This window comes from Peromyscus californicus, unplaced genomic scaffold (genome assembly GCF_007827085.1).
Source record: "Peromyscus californicus insignis strain IS unplaced genomic scaffold, ASM782708v3 Scaffold_7__1_contigs__length_154581171, whole genome shotgun sequence".
NCBI classification, from domain to species: Eukaryota; Metazoa; Chordata; class Mammalia; order Rodentia; family Cricetidae; genus Peromyscus; species Peromyscus californicus.
In genome coordinates, this window is record NW_026294595.1 from 43,190,159 (window position 1) to 43,211,697 (window position 21,539).

The 21,539-nt window shown below is 39.2% G+C and overlaps 1 protein-coding gene across 7 annotated transcripts in view; it reads left to right on the forward strand.

Annotated features, from left to right (window-relative positions):
- Csrnp3 (cysteine and serine rich nuclear protein 3) overlaps positions 1-21,539 on the forward strand; it is a 202,714-nt gene that overhangs the window by 164,859 nt on the left and 16,316 nt on the right. For 4 of the 7 annotated variants that reach the window (XM_052726299.1, XM_052726300.1, XM_052726301.1 and 1 more), the window contains one exon: positions 8,466-8,725. The exons of the other annotated variants lie outside the window; for them this stretch is intronic. In XM_052726299.1, coding sequence (XP_052582259.1) covers positions 8,466-8,725 — 260 coding nt within the window. The remainder of the gene's footprint in view (positions 1-8,465; positions 8,726-21,539) is intronic. 7 annotated transcript variants of the gene reach the window in all.

The window sequence follows — 21,539 nt, forward strand, 5'->3', positions numbered from 1 at the left end:
AGATAGTCCACGTCCCCCAAATATTTCTCCAGTAGTGGTAATGAATTGCATTGCCCTCTTGGTTGTAAGAGCGTCAGTGTTCTGCTGAGGAGACATATGGTTTCCATTTATTTTAATGTGTCTTTGACATCAGGAGAATTGCTGAGACAGCAGAGGAAAGTGCTTGCACCTTGGACTGCAGCCAGAGCTGTGATTATTTATGTGTAGTAAGGACTACCTTCTCCCAGGAAGAAACGATGTGGTCTTGAGGTTACGCATGTTGGGGTTCTAATGAAGCTAGAGCCAGGGGCTTATGTGTTTTGAAAACCACGATTCCTTTAGTGACTGCAAAATGTGTTTCTTGAGCATGAAGTCTAAATGTTTAATTGCACATATGAGAGATTAAGGAAACCAGCTGGGGAAGATGTGGTACTTATTTTCTCCCCGATAATAAAGGAACAGCACCACCAAGATAGTGCTGTGCATATGCAATATTTTCCATCTGTGATTCAGGTTTCTCACAAAAGTAATTATTTCTCATAATACTCCTGTGAGGTAGATGAATGTAATTCTGAAAGTATTAATAAAGGAACTGAAGATGTTCACTAATACAATTCATATACTACATCATAGCAACTATTATAATTCAAATTTCATTGACTAAATCATTTGACCATTTATTATTCTGCAGACATTAGGAAAGGAATGTATTTTCACATTTCTTTTTAGTTCTGCTTGCTTACAATAAGGAAGCATCCTTTAAAAATAGAAGATAAATAGATCAATAGTATTTGTTCCGTGTATAATTGTTAACGTTGCTCTGAGATGTTAAGATTCCCTAGAAATTTATTGTAATATCTCAATAAATAAAGATAGTAGAAAAAACTATTAGTATTGATTAAGATTCTGTAAAAATGGTTCTCAATGGAAATAATGTGGCTAGTTGAATATATAAAACAGGGAAAAAAAAAATTTCCAACCTCTGGTCAGCTTTGGGCATGGCCGAGCAGAATGGCATACCTGGATTTTGCTAGTGACTTTAATGGTATATTGTGCTTCAAATATTTTGCTTGAGTATTTTAATATACAAATTGCTCTTAAGTGATTTATAATATAAGGATAAAACTGAAGCTTCATGGTGCACTGGACTAGAGACTCGGCAAATGAATTGATGGAAAAGAAAAAGCATGTATCTAAATGGGAACAAGCGACATTCCACCACCGTTCGTGGCACAATTTAAACTTGTTTTACATTAATTATTTGGGTCTCCAATATTAATGACATTTTAATGGTAGGGCATTCAGTAGTCATATAACACCCTTGGGAAATCGATTCTAGATTAAGGGGCTTGTCCGTTCCAGGCTAGTTATATATAAAGATGAGATAAAAAGAGAGAAATTTGTTGTTGTTGTTTTTTTTTTAAATCTTTTGCTCTTTTAATTTCAACTTTATAACCTTTAAGTGCATGTTTTTCCTAGCAAGGATGATCCAAAATATGCCCCACTTTTATTCACAAAGATTGTGAAGCAAGGAAGGGTGTCTTTAATAAAAGAAGTGTGTGGATAAAGAATAGCGACTGAAATGTCATCACCTCTCGTGGGTTAATCATTTTAATTATGTGTGGCATGGAGGCTGGAAGGTCAGCCTGACACTTCCTTGTCACCTGCAGTGTTTGGAGTTGACATCAGAATCTCGAGCTGAAAGCTGTCTTTTGTACCAAGCTGAGAATATCAGTAGCTGACTGCTCTGTCACACCGAGGACGACGATGACGACGACGACAACAACATAAAGGAAAATGCAGTTTGCAGAGTGCTGCAACACTCTGGGCTGTGCCTGTCCAGAGAGACGGAGGAGAGCTGCTCCCTCCATGCAGAGCTCCTGCCAGCTCCTGCGGATGGAGCTGACAGAGTGAAGGGATGAGGACGTGACGCGCATGTTCATGATCTTAAACAAAGCTTTTGTCAGGCAGCCTCAAGGGTCAGCTTTCCATATAATTTCTGTTCCTGCCACTCTGTTGTTTTTCCGCATGTATATGCAGTGTCTTCGCCCGCCTTCAAGGGCACTTGTCTTTTTCACATGGTCTTAGATGAGAAGGTTGTTTCTATCCGTTAGGTAAACCGGTCAAATAAGAGTCTCATCTTGAATGATTTGACTTAGAAGTTACAATTCAGTAACTTCTTACTCTTGCAAATCTCGGGGTTAACCGATTGTGAATATTTTTAACTTAGTATTTAGAACAGGATGGGAGGCAAACCTACCTCGTGGCCAAGGGTTGTACCTAGTCCCATATATGAACTATAAACCTTGTCCTGCAATTAACTGAAATCAGAATGGTGACTGCTTTTGGGGTGTGTTTTTATATTTTTGTGCAGTCTAGATCCACTTGCTGACTTACTGGTACATAAGTTGGTAGATTGTCTGGAGATGTGGAAGAATGTCACTTAGGGGCTAAAAAAAGAGGTGCGTTGTGCATTTAAAGAAATCAGGTGGAGGATGTAGCTCATTGGTAAAGCTCTTGTCTAGTATGTGTGGAGCCCTGGATTCCATCCCTAGTACTGCAGAGAGGGAAGGCAGGGGGGCTGCTGCCATTCACAATACAGAGAAACCAATGTATCAGTGAGGAACAGACATGCACTTAAGATTGCTTTTGAGGATGACTTTCATAATAATAAGGACAGCACTTTAAGAAGCAAGGCCATAACTTGTTTTCTTGATTCTGACACTTTCTCACTGATTTGGCCCTAGGTAGGTAAATGGTCGGCACACATCACATGCTTCAAGCAATTTGATTTCCGTTGATGATTCTAAAGAAAGTATTCTGTTAGTCTTTGCTGTCACAGTAGCTTTCATGCAGCCAAGCTTCATGGTGCTTCCTCTGTATACCACCAGCCCTTTGAAATTTCCCTCACAAAAAGGGAAATGCTTGAGCTAAATAACTTTGAAAATACGACTGGGACCCATATATTAAGGAAAGGTCAAATGCGGCCCAAAGGAATAAAGAGGGGCACCTAGAACAAGGCAACATTGCTTCTTGATACTAGTTGGACCTCACTCTCAGGGAAATAAGTCTATCTTGGTTACAAGACCCATTTCAATTTCTCACTTGTGGTTAAGACTGAGGTCATGTGTGTGACATCCTGACCAGGAACAGCCCAGTCCTGACGATCACGCCAGGTTGGACAGAAAGAATATATGATCACAAGAAGTCTGAAGGTGTTATTCATAAAGACTAAGTTAGTCTGAACTTTACTGGACATTTATCCGTTACCTAATCTGTTAATTTCTACATAAAATCGTTTCCGGAGAAATTGGATTCTCTGTAAGCTAAGCTTCTCAGCTGGGTAATTGAGGCTTCACTTCAAAGGGTAAGAGCCAATGTTCATACTTTAGAATCCTCACTAATTTTACCTGTGTGATTAAAACACACACACACACACACACACACACACACACACACACACATACACACATTTTATTCCCTGGGTTTTTCTAACAACAACAAACAACCCAGATGAATTTAGCAGTTTCATTTTGTTTCTACCAGATTTGCCCAAAAATCTAAAAATAAGCTCAACATGTGGATTTAACAGTTTGCTAGCATTTTTCTCTTGAGTATCAAGCACAGGAGATAAAAGTATATTGTTGATGATGTACCTAAAAGATGTAGTTAAATTTTCCATTTGTTTAACATAAGACTGGACCGTGAGCTTTCAACTTCCATGTGCCAAATTTAATGTCAAAATACACAGCTTCACTTCCTGTTTCCTCCTCCAGCAAGACTTGGTTGATGGTTATTGACACCAAAAGGACCAAGACAGTCAGTCTGATGACAGTGCCCACGTTGCTTTAAGAGCATTTGCTCTGCAGAGCTGTCTTGTCATGGACACTACGGTCCAGAGGTTCATCTGGACCACTGTGTGGGCAGAAATCATCAGTGGAAGGACACATACTAGTGGTGTTGATGAATGGCTTAATTATAAATTAAATTAATCAGGAAAAAAATAAAACTGATAAGTGAGGTAGACTAACTCTTGTAGTCTTGAGGATGTATTCCAGCACATAAGGATGAGTGGTTTTGATTTTTTTTTAAAGTAATGTTTTGACTTTTTTTTTGAGAATTTCATACAGGGATCATATTCATCTTTCTCCCCCAACTCCCTACCCACCTAACTTTGTGTTCCCTCTTCCCACAACTCATGGAGTAGAACAAAGTCAGTTGAAATTTCTTAGAGTCTACTATAATTCAACTTTCATTGACTGACTTACTTACCAACATTCCTACAATGATTTGCTCATCTTCTGACAAGATTATGTATGTTCCATGTAGTATGACTATAGACAATAATCATTCCCTTCCTTCTTTCCTTCCTTCCTTCCTTCCTTCCTTCCTTCCTTTCTTTCCTTCTTTTCCTTCTTTCTTTCTTTTCCTTTCACGTGACCCCAGCCATTTTTCCTTGAGGCAGGATCTCAGGCTGGCCTGAAACTCGCTATGTAAACCAGGGTAGCCTTGAACTTCTGGTCATCCTACCTCCACCTCTTAAGTGCTAGGATTACAGGTATGTGCCACAATGCCTAGTTTTTGTTTGTTTGTTTTAACTCATGTTTTGTATGGGGTCGGGAAATGTACAGTATTTGTCAGGGCAATTGCTTCTTTTAAACATGGTCAGTGGTGATCTAATTCTTAGGTTTGGGTTTACATTTTTCAATTCATTGCATTTATGAATTCTTCCTTTACATAACATGTTGTAGATTCTGTTATTTATCTGTATTCTTACCTTGATGTTGTGAGTTCAACCATTTTCCCATCTTTGGGGTTTCATGGTTTTGGTTTTGAGAGAGCCTCTGTTACACAGGCTCCTGGGTGCTCCCAAGAGCTGTCTTCTGGGAGGTAGACGTGGCATCATTGTGCTTAGATGCTTTTATATTGGGATGGCAATTGTGGTTGGATGAAAGGAAATAAACTGAAAGATGCTTCAAATTGGTGTGGAATATGAAAACTGCCTTTTTTGAAAGCAGTATTAAAAGCCACATTCTCGTCTTTCTTTTTCTTGCTCTTGACCTCACTGCAGTAAAGCTGATACAAACTCTATAGACACACAAAGTGGAGTTCATTCATTCTGTAAAGGGCACAATTGACTATGGCGGTCTATCGGGGTGTTCAGATTCCCTGAGGCAGATATGCTAAGTGAATCTAGTCTTTTTCCAGGCTTGAAGAACACAAATTCTTTTATTTAATGATTCCATCCTGTGAAGGTAGTCATAGTGAAGCCTGGAGGCAAGTGATACTTCCTAATGGCCCATGCTGGGGCTCTGATTTAATCATCGGGAGAGGGTCCTGGATGTCTCCTAACTTTCCAGAAACGCGCAGAAATCTCCATTGGATTGAACTTTGAGTATTTCAAAGCCATTTATTTCATCAGCTTTTAGATCATTGTCTTTACAGTGCTGTTTATAATCTTAAAGCAACCAGTCAGCAAATGTGTCATTGTAGGCCCTAGCATACAGGAGGCAGCAGGATTCCTAACGTACTTTTACAGTGTCAGTCTTCCCCAGAGACACAGCTGAAGAGTGTCTGTCCTCTCCCACATTGCCAGTCTCACAAAGGTCTCCAAACAGGGTAGTTAACTTAGCTTTGGGGAAAGGGTAACATAATAGGTACATCCAAATGGGTGAAGAATACATTGTTAAAAAAGTAATTTGTCTAGAGAACCACTGTTTTCTAAAAATATAAGCCACAAATTGCTAGAGGTATTTATGATAATAACCTTAAATGAGTACATTAAACACTTCCCCTGGTCTCTACAGTTATGGCTCCTAAGGATTATGTCTTCAGGGTACCATTTTAATGATAATCAGAGCAAAAAGGTGGAAGGTTTCTCCTAAATTCCAGAGGGTCCTGCTTCAGCTGCTGTCAGTCAGTGACAGATGAGGGTTTCTGATCCGGAGGCAAAATTTTGCTTTATGTGGGGATCTCTTACAGCTTAACAGTTTTCTCTGTTTTGAGATGATTTAAGCTTAGAGTTATGAAGCCCAGCAACATCTTTCAATCAAAGTGAAAAACTGTCTCTACTGCCAGGAATACAAGGATGTTGCAATAAATAATTTGCAAGGATATGCAAATAAGTAGTTAAGTAATATAGACACGTGAAAGTATTTACTTTCTGGAAATCTCTTCTGAGGAGGTAAAATAATAGAAAAGAAGGCAAGAGTCTAAGGAACCTGCCACCAGGCCTGACGAAAAGATGCCCTACCCACCACCCCACAAAATTAATAAAAGGCTTTTTTTTTTTTAAAGGAAAGAGGGTAGATAGGAAAATTGAATTCTCACAGTAATGTCCTTCTCATACTGTCTAAACTCTGAGTCCCTTTGTTGTATCATGGTCCAGGTTTTCCACACCTGTATCCTATCTAGAAAGTGCTGGCACATAGTACGCCCTCTATCAGTGTTCATGACGTAAATGAACCTACAAAATGAGATACATCACACCAGCCTTCCTGTCCACGTGCAACGATGTTGTCTCGCTGTCTGAGGCTTTCTCATTCACCATCTGCTTTTTCTTCATGAGCATCCATGCTTTCCTGCAGCTTCCATAGAAATGCACCATGAAGAGAGTGGCTGAGAACCACACAAATCTCTTTTCTTCCAGTTCTGGAGGTCAAAGTGATGGCTGGGTGGCAGTCCCTCTAAAAATCACAAGGAAGAGTTCTTCCTTACGTACTTCTAATTTTGATGGCATCCTTGGTTGTTGGCAGTGTAACTCAGTGTCTGTATTCACCTTCCTATGACATTCCTCTCTGTCTTTTCACGTGATCTCCCTTCTTTCTGCGTCTATGTCTCCATTTCACCTTTTTTTTGTAAGACCACCTATCCTATTGGATTAGGGTGACTAATGATTTCATTTTCATCTGACTATATCTATAAGGATCCTGATCTATAAGGTCCAGAAGGCTTATACTCTAAAGGATTTCAACATATCTGAGTGTGAAGGACATAGACATCAGACCTGTAACACTATGAATGCATTTCTTTCTCTTGAGTGATGTTCTTTCTTTCCAAGTCGTAAGTCAACTTATTATATGACATAATAGCTGGGCTTTTTAACTTTGGTTTAAGTTTATTTTGGACAGTAATTATACTAAACAAAGTCACTTTGACAAATGACATCTGTGGCTCTCAACATCACATTAGCCTTCACTTTCTCCCTTCTAGGAACACTTAGATTCCAGTCTCACCTCATATCAACCCTCATGAGTCTTGAAGGCAGAGTACTTTCATTATTACTCCCTAAGTCTAAGCTGGTTTACTGTGGAATAAAAGGATTCAGCCAAATAGACCGTCCAGCTTTGGGAGGTCCTATTGGTAACATATGACTCTCTTTTGCTCAGTTTTAGTGTGTACACAAACCCTCCTCATTGCTCAGTCCATTCTTCTGTCCCGCAACTAATAATAATGGTTCTAATCATCAACACATAAAATATGCAAGGATATGCATACATAAATTAATTTGATTTGGCAATTCCGTGGTGTAACATCCCTGTTGTATACAAAAGCATACAGATTTTGTTAAATAAAAAATAGTATGAAGAGAAAGAAGTCCTGAAATAGTCTATGGAATTTTTAATTATCTGTTTTATAATAGTTGTTATAGTGTTTCACAATATTTGTTTTATAATAGTATTGTGTATAGTGTTATTTATAGGGGTACACTATTTTACCTAATGAAAGCTATGTTAGATTTAAGTTGTTGAAATGTCTAAGTAGTGTCAATAAGTGAATTTTAATTACTTCGGGTTATTTTATCTTTTCAGTGTTATGAGCAATATATTTCTATTGACATGACAACTGTATATATCCACAATGCACAGCCAGTTCTTTCGATACATGTATCTACATGGTTTGCAATTATCCATTGACTATAAACAGCATTTCCATAAGCATTTGCCACGTCTTTGTCTTAGAGCCCTTCAGTGTCTCTATTCTTATTCTCTATAAAATATCGAATAAGTTTTGATGCCCTATAACCACCTTTCTGTTCTATAGAAATTAGAACATTCCTCTCATTTATTTGATAGGTTTCTTTTTAATGCAGACATACTCTTAAAAATGATACCCAAAGTATGGAGGGTTACATGTTATGATAAAATATTACCTGTGTGAAATCCAGAAAACTAAAGCTTACAGGATTCGAGAAAATGAGGAACTAAATTCTGCTGCTAATTCCTAAAATAATTGGCAACTCTCCAGAAATTTGCTTCAACAGCCATTACAAAAACATTTAAAATCTACTCTACTATGCCTAGAAAAAAAAATTGTAAGAAAGGAAATTAAAAGTCCCTTTTGCCAACTCTGGGATGCAGTAGTTTTTAAGCTGGCACGGCTCCGAACATTCTGATCCTCAGTAGACTCAGGATCCAGGGTGTTTTCTTGGTCTCATCTGGGAGCTGCTGCCCTGGGCTTCACTGACCCGCTGCTTTCTCTTCCAGCGTCCTCCATCCTCAAAAGAGAGAAGCGGCTGAGGACGAAGAGTGTGCACTTCAGTTGTGTCACGGTGTACTACTTCACCAGGAGGCAGGGCTTCACCAGTGTGCCCAGCCAGGGGGGCAGCACTCTGGGCATGTCCAGCCGTCACAACAGCGTGCGCCAGTACACCCTGGGCGAGTTTGCAAGGGAGCAGGAACGGCTGCACCGGGAGATGCTGAGAGAACACCTCCGGGAGGAGAAGCTCAACTCTCTAAAGCTAAAGGTGAAACTTTCGTTTGCTGTTTGCCAAAATCTCATATTCTTAGAGCATCTGAGCTACCCGTTTTTATTCATGGACCAGACTCTGTTTCACATGACAGGCAAGCTACCCGCGGCGTCTTTTTCCCCAGTTTCCCTTCTTTTCTGTCTTCTTTTTATAAAGCAGTAAGTATACTCTCTTCATGGGCTGCTTATCTGACATTATTTATTCATCTATTCTACAAGTATTTCCTGCTGGATATTGTTACATCGTACACACCTTGATGAGTGTGCTTGGACTGGGGCTAGCAGGAAGCTAAAAAATAGACATGGCTCCCTGTCTATGGGAACTTGCATCTTAGTAGGAGAAGAAAATATCAATCAAGTGGTCAGAGGAAATTGAGTCAAAATTTCATTCAGGGCTATCCAAGAAAGCTGTAAGGTGTTATGAAAGTCTTTGACAGGAAACAGATGTGGTCAAGAAGTCAAGGAGTGCTCCTGAAAGAAGGGAAAGGAGGATCTGAGATAGTGACTAGGCACAGAGGATGACAAGGGCTATTTGCTGGATCTGAGGCAGGTGAGTTGCATGAAGGAAGCTGTGGAACCACATTAACGTGTTTGTCTCTCTTCCTCTTCAGAAAATCAAAAGTTACCGTAAGTTTTAAGCACAGGTTGGAACTGTTAGGACAGTCATGTAATTATTTGATAATAGTGTGAGGGTCAAGAAGGTCATGTTAAGAGAGAAGGGGTATCCAGTCAGACCAGTGAAGGGGCTAATAGAGCTGGCCAGGAGGGAGGTGAGTGTAGGATAAATGGACTGAACATAAAGGAAAGAAAAAAATATGTTCCAGAGGAGACAGGAATTGAGGAGGAGGTAAGATGGGCAGTTCTGGTTGGTGAGCTGGGTTTACAAGGACAGAGTAGTTGGAAGCCCTGGGGATCTGGCTTGCAGATGAATGGGTATAGGTGGCACACTATAGCTTGCTTTCTATCATGTGGAAAGGAAAAAAACACACAAGAAAGGTCACATGTTGTGGTGAGGGTAGATAGCAAGGTCTTCTTTGGATTTGGGAGTTGGAGGACGTTTATGTTATCAAGAGGTGTGGGCACAGCAGCTAGGTTGGAGAAAAACAAAATGCAGACAATGCCTTGATTAATCACCTATTAATGTATAAAAACATTCTCCTATTGATATCTAATTACAAAGAAAATACTTTGGGAGTAGTCTCCATAAACCCATTCATTAAGTTCCTGAAGCAATATAAGAATCTTTGTCACCTATGCCTTTAATTTATGAAATCAGTTAGCACAGGTGTGACATATACCTCAAAATATCTTCTTTTCTACATTTTCCTGTTCATTTATATGCCCATTCTCAATTGCATGTAAAGACAGTAAGTTAAACTGAGCTGGACATAACTCAGTGTCCAGGATGTCACAAATTGTTTTGCCAGTATTTTTGGATGTTTCATGAAAGGTCCTTATCATGGTTGCTTTTGTCCTTCCGACTGATTTTTGTGCACTTATTCAGCAATGATTATTAACTTTGTTTCTGAACTCCAGCTTTTCTCTGCAAACTAACTCCACTACCTCCCCAAAGATGACATCATTCCCCTAGTTCGAATATTAGTAAATCAGTGGTAATGACTGCCAATCACTAGGTGTTTTTTATTTGCTAAGTACTTTACACATATGGTTAAATGAATCCTCAGAAACACCCAATGGGATCAAATCATCAGAACATAGCTGAGATAAAAGGATCACATAGGAATAAAAAAACAAAACAAAACACCCCACCGAGTAGGAAACTGGTTGACATTATTTTGCTCCTTCCTATTATCAGATTAATTGATTGTTCCATCTAGGAACTAGGAAGGACATTCCTTTTCCAGGGCTTGCTGGTGTGTGCAATAGATCCTAACAGATCTGAGAGCCAGACAACTTAAAATGGTGGCTGTGCCCCTGATTCTTTGAAGGAACTGCAAGCCCCAGCAGTCTTCCCCACATGAGACAGTGAGTTACTCTCATGCTGTAATTCTTCCGCCTCTTCCCACGCTCTTTTCTAACATGCAGAACAAGAAAAGGAGAAGTGAAGAGAACACCAATTGTGCTTAGGTGTAGGTGCTGACAAGCCGGCGGGTGTCATGCCAGTGCATGTCACCCTTAGGGTTTCATTCTCATGGGAAAACATGTAACCTGTCCTTTGGTTGTAAACATAAGGCATTTGGTTATCATCCCCTCTTCCAAATGACAGTGAAGCTAACTGTTAGGGGATTCTGCATTGATCTGAACTTAGCCTCTCTGGCCTCAGGACACATGTACTCAGAAACACGTTACATGAAGCTAAAACCTCAGAGCGGTGTGGATTGGTATTGTAAAATACACGAGAGGGAAGGCCTGTGTGTTTTCACTGCAGTTCTAGCATTAATTTTGTGTTAAAAAAAATCATGAATTATACTTGTCTAAGCTTTAATTATCCCCAATCCCAAATTAACTAGCGCAAAATGATAGTTGTGCCAAAAATTCCACTGATACTAGGAATTTTTCTTTTAACACATTTGTTTGCAATGTAAGTTCCTCTGTGAAGGAGATGTGGCAAAATTGATTCCATGGCTTTGAGTGGGAGCAACAGAGAAACCTTGCTACAGAAGGGCGGTCCAAAGAGGAGAGAAAGGATTGTTAATGATAAGCTTTGCTGCTGGGCGTGGTGACACACACACACACACACACACACACACACACACACACACACACACACACACACACACACACACCTGTGTTCTTAGCACTCCAGAGGCAGAAGCAGAAGGATGGTCAGCCCAAAATGGAATAGGGCTATTAATAAAGCCTTGTTGAGATGGCGTGGGGGAGGGAGAGGACGGGAGCGAGAAACTTAGTCCAAATGGGCTTTTCCTGAGATGGTTTTCTGGGCGTGTCAGTCCACTCCCTGTGGAGTACTGACAGAGCAGCATCTGGCACATTGAACCTTCCCCAAACCCTCACGTCAGAGTCACCATAACTCAGTTACTCGGCCTTTGCTTTCCTTATCTGAAAAGACAATGGCCTTATATAGCAATGATAAAGTTCTCACACACAGTGTCTCTGAATTTCCCAGAGAATTTGCTGAGTTCCAAACAGAGGACTATTTTATACATGCTTCAAGAAGTTTCCTTAAAATAAACATATTGGAAATAAAGTAAGACTAGAAATCTAGGTTTTGACTATAAAAATTGCTTTTAATTTGGCAATTCATTTCCTGAGTTATGATTTATATAGATATCAAGAAATTATATAGTTATAGACACTTAGATATATAGAACAAATCCAGTTTTATTGGAGGGTATATCATTTTTGTTGGCACGATGGATGTTTCACACATTGACTATAAATAAGTAATGGAAAAAACTAATTGAATAAAATGTGTGTTCCTAGAAGAAATAAGTAGCTTTAGGTTTCTAAATTACAGAGTACAGTTTTCCTTTTCCTGTCAAGCCCATTCAGATGTCACACACTTCATGGTAACCAACATAGTCACTGTAATACTACACTCCTTTGCAGATTAAGTGCTTAGATTTAATAATCCGCAGCACATGGTTGAACAATCGCATCGGCCTTTATTCCTGTGTCTTATTTCTGGGCAATGCATTCAGCCGCTGTTTGCAGGTCCCACAGAGAGCTGCTGTCCTAGATGCCTCTGTTTTCATCCTGGAGACTCCACTGCATTGTTCTGAGAAACAGAGTGCAGCTTGTGCAGATGTGACCTCCCTCTCCTTGCCAGGGTTTCTACAATCACATCATTCTCCCTTTACCTCCCGGGATCGAAGCTCCATTCTTCCACTTTTGGTTAACCATCTCTAGCTGCTCTCCGGGGTTACACATTACTGGCTCCTCTTTCCAAATTTGAAGCAAAGAGAGCAGCCAGCTTTTAATGATGAATCCTCTTAAAAAAAAAAAAAACCAACAAGAACAACAAAGTCCATCTAAATCTTTTTTACTCAAAAATCTCAGAGCGATGAACACTATAGTCATTATTGGCTAACTTACGGAACATTCTCCACTTCACCTCCAGCTCAGCTCTCTGCATCTCTTCAACAGTCTTGGCATTAATTGTCCAGTGAAAGCATTTAGGTGGCCTTGGAAGCACATGGGATTAGGCACTCGGATGGGAAGGATGAATTATCTCTCCAACCCACAGTTTCAACATTTTAAAATGTGGTTTGAATTTTCTTCCTTATATTGCAGTTCATTTTTAGATACGGCTTATCATGTTGGTCATGGTGTTGCTGAGAGCTAATTACTGTTCAGAACATCTCTGTGAAACTCTGGAGAGATGGCTTCCGAACATACTAAGTAGCAAAGCTTCTATAATGCATCTTAAACAGAGGCAAGCTTCGGCACCAAATGGAAAACGTTGCTGTGCCAAGTACCTGCTCTGTCTTATGCACATATGCACAACCTATTTTGACAAGTACAGAGAAAATATACCTAAGCAAAGCAAGGGAGACTGACAGGGTGGGTTTCTACCCTGCGTATGTATAATGTAGTTAAGATATGTTCTTTCAAAATATTGCAGTATTTTAGTTGACAAGGAACAATCAAGCATATGTAATCAGATCTTTACATTCTTCCTGTGCAAGAAATGTTACTTTTTTTAATCCTGGAAAAATACTGCATAAATTCTCCGGATTTAATGTGGGGTGCGCCCAGTGATGTTGCTCACTAGAATAAATTGTGTTTTCATTCTCCCCTATTGTATCTCAAAATTAGCTGAGAAGGAAATATTTAAGCCCCAGAACTTGTTAACCCCCAGCAATGATAACTATGTCCTCACAGTGTCAGTTGCTTAAGTATTTACTACCAGCATGTTGCTGGATGCATCCTGGCTTATTATTGGCCACTGGAAGAGACAATATTGATCTAAGCCAGAAGGAAGGATGCATTTTAGGAAAGATATGTTTTATATGTTGATACAATTCTTTCTGGTGACTTTTGTGGTGCTATGGATTCCAAAGACTTCTTATGATTTCAGATGACTTATTTATTGAGCTAGAAGGCCTCATTATGTTGCATAAGCTCTGGCTGAAGTGATTAAATTGGTTTTAATTTGCCACCTGAAGGTCATAGCTAATAAACTGAAGAAATATAATATAAAATTGACTAAGTATCAAAGTGTTATGAATGTTTTTCTTCAATTTGCCAAAGCCCTTATAAACTGGGTCATCCTTCTTAATTCATGCCTCATAACTAGGAAATCTTTCATTTAATACATGTCTTGTACATGCCAGCCTGAATTACCAATCGCTGGTTTCCCAGAATACATTACTTCATTAAAATAGTGTTGTATCTTTATGGCTTTAACAGGGAGTTCCTCTTTCCACAGAGAAACCTTCTACCGTATCCCGTACTTTTCACCCCAAATCTGCATTGTGGAACACAAAATGTACTTATTTTCTGAACCCCAAGTGTTTAAAAGCAGTGCTTGTAGACATGCACACATCTGAACCTAGTTTATGGTTTCTATATATTTCTGTTCGGTAATGTTAAACATTCCCAGTTCTTCCCACTGAATCTACTGGGGCAGGGATGTTGTCACCTTGGATTCCCCACCCCCATACAATCCTGTTTACTAGTACCCATACAACAGATGTGCCAGTGTACAGATCTGCCCAGTGTATTGGAGTGTGTTATGCTGTCCACTCTCAGCTCACATATACTCTTTCCGTCGATGCACATGAAGATACAATAGCTTTGGGGATCCGATCAGTTGTTCCTATTAAGTAAGTAGAACAAAGAAGAAAGTAAAAGGGAGGCTAAGCAAGCAAGCAAACCTTAACTCTTTGAAGCCAAACATGCATCATTATATACATAAAAATAAAAGGTTTTAGTATCCCCATGTATGGAGCTCTCTTTAATGCTAGACCTAAAGGGATCGGTAAGGTTTGGTTGTATTTCATCAAACAATCTTGTCCTCATCCAGGTTTTGATTTGAAAACTGAATTTTACAAGGCAGAGCTAAGTTTGGGAGATCCTGTGAAAGCAGTGATCCTTAGGAGGAGTGGGTGAGTGGTTCCTGCATCATGCCACTATGGCCACTATTCCTACCAGGAATCCTTTCCAGGAAGAGCCGCTGTCACTGATGGATAAAAACAATGCGTGTCTCATTCCTGGACACACTGATAGTGCAACAGAAGAGGAGTCACTGTTTTCACTATCCAACCACACTTATCAATTAGATACTATTGTTTCATGTGAAGAGTGCATATGGAACCTTCTCAGAGCCTCAAAATGAGTTCTTAGGATTATGCAAGAACAACAAATTCCCAAGACAATAGCATTGGGCTTTCCAGCTGTGATGTGTGGGTTGTGGGAACAGAGGCCAGCAGAGCAGAGAACCAAGGCCTCTGTGCACCTCGCTTTCAGCTTTTCTATATTGAGGTTCTGCATAGAATTTGTTTGAAAAATGGCTAGCTTTCTCTCTCACAAACCCTGTCAGTAGCTTAATATTCCATGCTCTCATTTATCCCCTTTACTGAGACCATCTGTTTAAGTCATTCTTTTTAGAATATTGCTTTCCAGAATTAGCATTTTTAAAAAAACAATTCATTCCCATTTTGATCATCATTTAATTTTTTTACCCATGACTCCTCACAGATGTTAGAATGAGCAATCATAACTTAGGCTTTTTCATTGCTGTGGAGCATGAATTGTCTGGGCCTGGGGTTTCTCACATGAAGTCCCTGAGTCTCTTCCACTCTGGTGCTTCCTCATATTTGATGTGAATCTTTCCTGGCATGCCTGTTCTCCCATTTCTGGCTTGAAGATCACTTTCTTCCAAGACACTATGGATTTAGAAATGCCAAGTAAATAATTCTGCTTTATATCTTGATACCTCACCTTCCTTTTATCCTGTCCTTTCTTCCCTCTTTGACTTCTACCATGTGTGTGGATGTTTCAGTGCATTTACTATGCTGTGTTATGTTTATTGCATTCTTTTCCCCAACTGACTTGGAGGTCATTAGACAGCAGAACTACTGTCCATTCTAAAGCCACGTACCTACGCTAGGAACTGGCAGTACAGCATAGTGATTAAGAAAATCTATTCATCTATTAAAACCAGTTTATTAACCAAGTATATGAGATGTAGCATTAACAAGGTGCCAGGAGTAGAGTAGAGATGAAGACAGAGGCTTTGTTTACAGTGTGAACACAGGATAATAGGAGAAATATATATGACAACAACCAGTAAAACTAATGTAGCATGATAGAATTAGGGAACAGGCTACATTGGTTAGATGCAGCCCAGAATAAATGACTAAGCTGAGAAAATCAAGATTCACACACTAGGTCACTCAGCTTTGGCCAGTTCCTCCTAATACCACCAGAAAGGCCACCTCCACATGGGAAAGAGTGGCGACCTCTGTGCTGCTTTCTTCTGTATTCTCTGTTCTCTGTGTCTGATTCATAGCCTGTATTTCTGAAGGAGCTAATCTGAAGGAAGCCTGGACCATTCTTTGTGCCCTTGGCCACTCTTGAACCAAGGTCAACTCTTAGATCTAGCTCTTATCCAGTGATTTCGTGTTTGCTTGGTTTTGTTCTGATTTTTTGTTAGTTAGTTAGTTAGTTAGTTTAACCTCTTCTGTAAGCATTTTCTACCATTACTCTTAAGGATTTTCTCTCTAAACTGGCGTTGACTATCAGGAAAGACTTTGGGATTGAATAAACCCTGAGTTTGATGGTGAGTAACATCAGTCATTCAACTAGACTTGGACAAACTACCTTTTACAAGCACCAGTCTTCACAACTATAAAATAAATACTTTTGTCATCCCATGAATTGAGATAATTATGGAATTCAGTATTTGATGCTGAACATGAAGCAGCTCGGCTCACTCTCAGAAGCAGCATCCTGATGGTGCTGGATGACAATTGGTCTTCTAGAACAGAATGAATTTTCAGTCATATTCCCACTTTGATCTTTATATGTGCTAGTAATTTTGTAAGGACCAGAACGTTCTATTACCAGACAAACAATTTAAGTGCTTTATTTAAGTGATTTTATTTTCAGTTTTATTTTGTATTAACATTTGAGTTCATCCATATTTTCATCTTTTTTTCCTCATTGTAACCATTTTGCATTGAATTAGTTCTTTGGTGTACTTACTGGCACTAACAGTTTTATGTTTCCTATAACACAATGCATTCATTAGCCTACATATCATCCAGATTATTGGAATCATGGAATCAATCCAGTTTTTGGTTCATAAGCAATGAAATAGAATGGAAATAAATGGTAATCATTCAAAGTGAAGCTTTTTCTCCTGCCTTGAGTCTGTAAAGGGGATGAGTGATTGACTTGTAATTTGATGTCATTATTTTTCTCACACCTTATCTTTTTCTTTAATTTGCATGTATCTATCTATACCATACTGCCTGGATCATAAACTGCATTGACAGTAGAATTTATCTGCTTTTTGAATGAGGTAAAATAAAGTTGAAAGGCATGGTCCTACACCTGTGCATGTAAATGCAGCACTAACTGGGCTTAGTGGACTTAAAAGAAAAAGACAGCAGGATTACACAAAGTTGGGAGAGGAAGTGGTGGTGAGATAGAGAAGGATTTGGAGGAGCGAGAATGAGGATGAATTTGTTCAAAACCTGTTATGTGCATGGAATTATCAATAATTTCAAATCATTAATATGAAACTATCAGTAATAAAAACAAAAAGAAAGTAAGTTGTGTGGAAACAAAAATTAAATCAACAATTAAAATGGAAGAAAAAAAGAAGTTGAATGTCATTTGTTTTCTTTGGGCATCCTGCCTTTGACTTGATACAAAGTCCCCTCTCTTTCTCACACTACTGTGTCACGTGTCTCTGATGTGTCTAGATGTGCAAAATGAGCTGCTGAAATGGCTTACTACTACTTCTCATGGGTCCACATCTGTAACATTGAAATGCTTGGAGTCTATCATTCTAAGGCAGGCCGTAGGGCTTTCCTTCCCAGAGTGAGTCTGAACGCATTTACACAGTTGTTCAAGAGTAAAGTCTCATGTTCAGAGTTGTCAGAGACCCAACTCAGGACTACATTTTACAGTCCAAGCAGTATGAAATAGACGAATGCGTAGAAACAGAAGAAAAATATAAGATCAAAACAGTGAAATCAAATCACAAATAAGTTACTCATCAGCTATGGCAGAAGAAAAGAGAGAAGCTTCATTTTAAAGACTGGCATTGATTTCCATATTCTTTGCTCACGGACCAAGAATGGGAGTGATCCTGTGGGTCCAATCATCTGGATAACATACAGGTTAATGAATGTATCATATTCTGTTCTGTACCAGACTTTTGAAACCACAATTGCTCAGTGGGTGGAGTTTCTGCAACTGTGGGTCTGATTGCTAGCCCAAATTAAGCTTCCCTCTTGTTAGCATTCAGGCATCTACACCAGCCTGCCCTCGAGGACCCAGCGATGACAGCAGGACATGTCAGCAACAGAAGCCAAGATGTAACACCGTTACTATCCATGAGTCGCGCACTCACCCTATGCGCATGCGCCATACCCCCTAATAAAATGAAAGAGCCTTCTCTCCCAGCTTTCTCTTCCTTCTGTTCTAGCTCAGAGGCCACCTCTGCACACACACCCGTCCTGCCCCCATAAACCTCTAGCATGAGCCCTGTTGCGTGGTGTGACTTCGTGGTGCCTCTTGGCTCCAACCCACTAAGGAACCTTCGGCCATTAAATCATTACATTTCTGACCATTTTCCTTTTTCACAAGTGTGCCAGCCCCTCTCCTAAGTGTCTACTGTGTGTTCTCAAGTGTTGTGTGAACCCCAGCTCAGAAATCCTTCCGAACGGAGTTAAAAATGATTAGTTTCCTTGCCTGTTTATTCCAGGCTATTGTGATTGGGTTATGTGCCAGCATACTCAGGGACTAAGCGGCACATGCCTGTCCTGAAGTTGTCAATTATGTAAAATGTGTGTCTATTTACCATGACTGCAAGCAGTACAAGCTGTATGTAATTAGATATTTAGGATCATGACCTAGTAGCCTTATGATCTTAAGCAAATTATTTATTATAACTGTGCCTCAGTTTTCTCACTAGGTGACAGATTTAGTGATAATTTCTACCTTCTGAGGGTTTGTGATGCTAAATGCACCAATGTAGGTCACATGCTTCCATAAACCTCTGTTACAGATTCAACAGGCTGCTGTTACTGCATCATACCAGTTTCTACTGCTTCTTTCTCACCTCCACTTCTAATTTCTCTTTCTTTCACATACAAAGCAGAGTTTAAGGCCAAGACTGATCTTGACACTGCTGATATTTTATACCAGTGTGTGTGTGTGTGTGTGTGTGTCTGTCTGTGTGTGTGTGTGTGTGTGTGTGTGTGTGTGTGCATGTATGTATGTATGTATGTGGGGCAGACCTCAAATCTACAATCCCCCTGCCTTTACTTCTCACATACTGGAATTACAGATGATAGGTAGATAGAGAGATGATAGATATATAGATATATAGGCAGATAGAAGATAGGTAAATAGATAGATAGATAGATAGATAGATAGATAGATAGATACATACATACATACATACATACATACATACATAGACTCCGCATATGAGAGAATAGAGGCGGCATTTGTCTTTCCTCTCCCAATTGCCTCTCTTTAGTTCCCTTCTTGATAATAGATAATAATATCTATTATTATTATATCTATTAAAAATAGATAATAATAAGATAATATTATCACTCTTCTCCTTTCATGACATATATATATATATATATATATATGAGACAATATTTACATGTGATATATTTAAGTAAACATATTAGTTCTAGATTTTGCGTATGAGAAAAAAATGTTTTTCTGAATCTGCCTTTCTTCAACTTGACATGATGATCTCTGGTTTTATCCATTTTCCTACAATTGACTCAATGTTATTCTCCTATTCTCCTTTACAATTAAATGATAACTCTGTTGGGATATGTGCCATATTTTATCTAGTCATCTGTTGATGGACATCTTGACTGGTACCATAACTTAGCTATGGTGAACAGTGCTGTAACAAACATGAATGTCCAAGTATCAATCCCTGTGCTATATTGACTTAGGTTCCTTTAGGTTTATAGCCAGGAGTAGAATTTCTGGATTATATGACAGTTCTGTTTAATATTTGTGGAGGAACTTTCATACTTCTTTCCATAGTGACTGCACTAATTTATATTCCTACCAGCAGAGCACACATGTTCTTTTTTTTCCAGACATCTTTCCTGGACTTTGCTGTCATTTGTTTTCTTAATTATATGAGTTCTGACCCAGGTTGAAATGGAATATCAATGTAGTTTGAATTTGCATTTTCCTATTGCTAAGAAAATTGAATTTTTTCATGTAATTATTGACCATTTGTATTTTTTTTCTTTTGAGAACTGACCAGTTAATGTGCCTACTTGTTGATTGAGTGATTTTAATTTGGAATGGTTAATTTTTAATGCCATATATATATATACATATATATATATATGTATATATATATATATATATTTGGCAAAGATTTACTCCAATTCTGAAGGCTTTATGTGACTTTGAATGACATTAAAAGTGGGTGTATATTTGAAAGTACTTGTGTATGCTATGTGTCTAAAAAGTTATTTTATATTTAAAATAGCATATCCAATAACAAGTACTTTCAATTTAACCATTCCAAATGAAAATCATCCAGTCAAAAAATGAGCATATTAGCTTGTCCCAGAATTGTACCAGGTACCAATAGAACCTTTATGTCTAGGAGATATCGGCAAAGAGCACTGACATGGGAGGTGACTCATATCAGTCTGCGCTGGAGAGGTCACAAGAAACCTGGGACTCACTGATGTATAAAATAAGATGGACAATTCAATGATTCTGTTTTGAGTGAGGAAAAACACTTGAAAGTGGTGCTCATGTCATGGGAGAGAAGTCCTGTAGAACCTGAATGTTCTTAGCAATGAAGATGGCCATGGAGTAAATGTGTTAGCAAGAGCAGATGAGGCAATCCTGGATAAGCCCCTGGATTTCTTTGTACCAGATCTTGAGAGCAAAATAGATAGGCGTTGGAGAGAAAAATAAGCAAGCTTCTCAGCTGACTCCTGTATTGCTCTCAGTGGAGGAGGTACGTTTGAAAGCAGCAAGTTGTAGCACTCAAATCTTAAAAAGCATTTAAACTGGGTGCTTTAAGCCTTGACTTACAAAAAAAAAAATAATGGGCACAGACTGCAGTTAAAGGACATGATAGGAATATGTCTCAAAGGCAATGGTGTCGGTGGATCTCCATTGTCAGTTTGACTGGATTTAGAATTACCCAGGAGACAAGTGTTAATTCCAGAAGGGGTTAACTTAGGATGGAAGGACCACTCTAAATGTAGGTGGCACTATCTCATGGGATTAGTAGGAAAAGTAGAGGTAAAACAAGCTACCTGCTCTCTGCTTCCTGGTATTCCCAGCAGTGAGAAGCTATCTCACTTCCCTGTCATGGTGGACTGTGCCCTGTCAGATGGTAATCCCAAATAAGACCTTCTTCTCTTCGAGTGCTTTCTGTGAGCTACCTCACCATAGGCATGAGAGGGGGAGAGCAACTAATAGAAGCAACGTAGAAACCAGAAACTGGGCCACATGGCCAGTTGTCCAAGTTCAGCTAGATTGTCCCCAGTCTTCATTAGAAATGATCTTGAAGAGTTGGGGAGCAAACATTGAAAGATCACCTCAATGTTGTAGGTGATTTGGAAAAGAAGTAGATTACAGCTCTTGAACAAGAGTGGAAACAGTGTGTAGCTATGTGAGAAGGAATTTTGACTCGAACT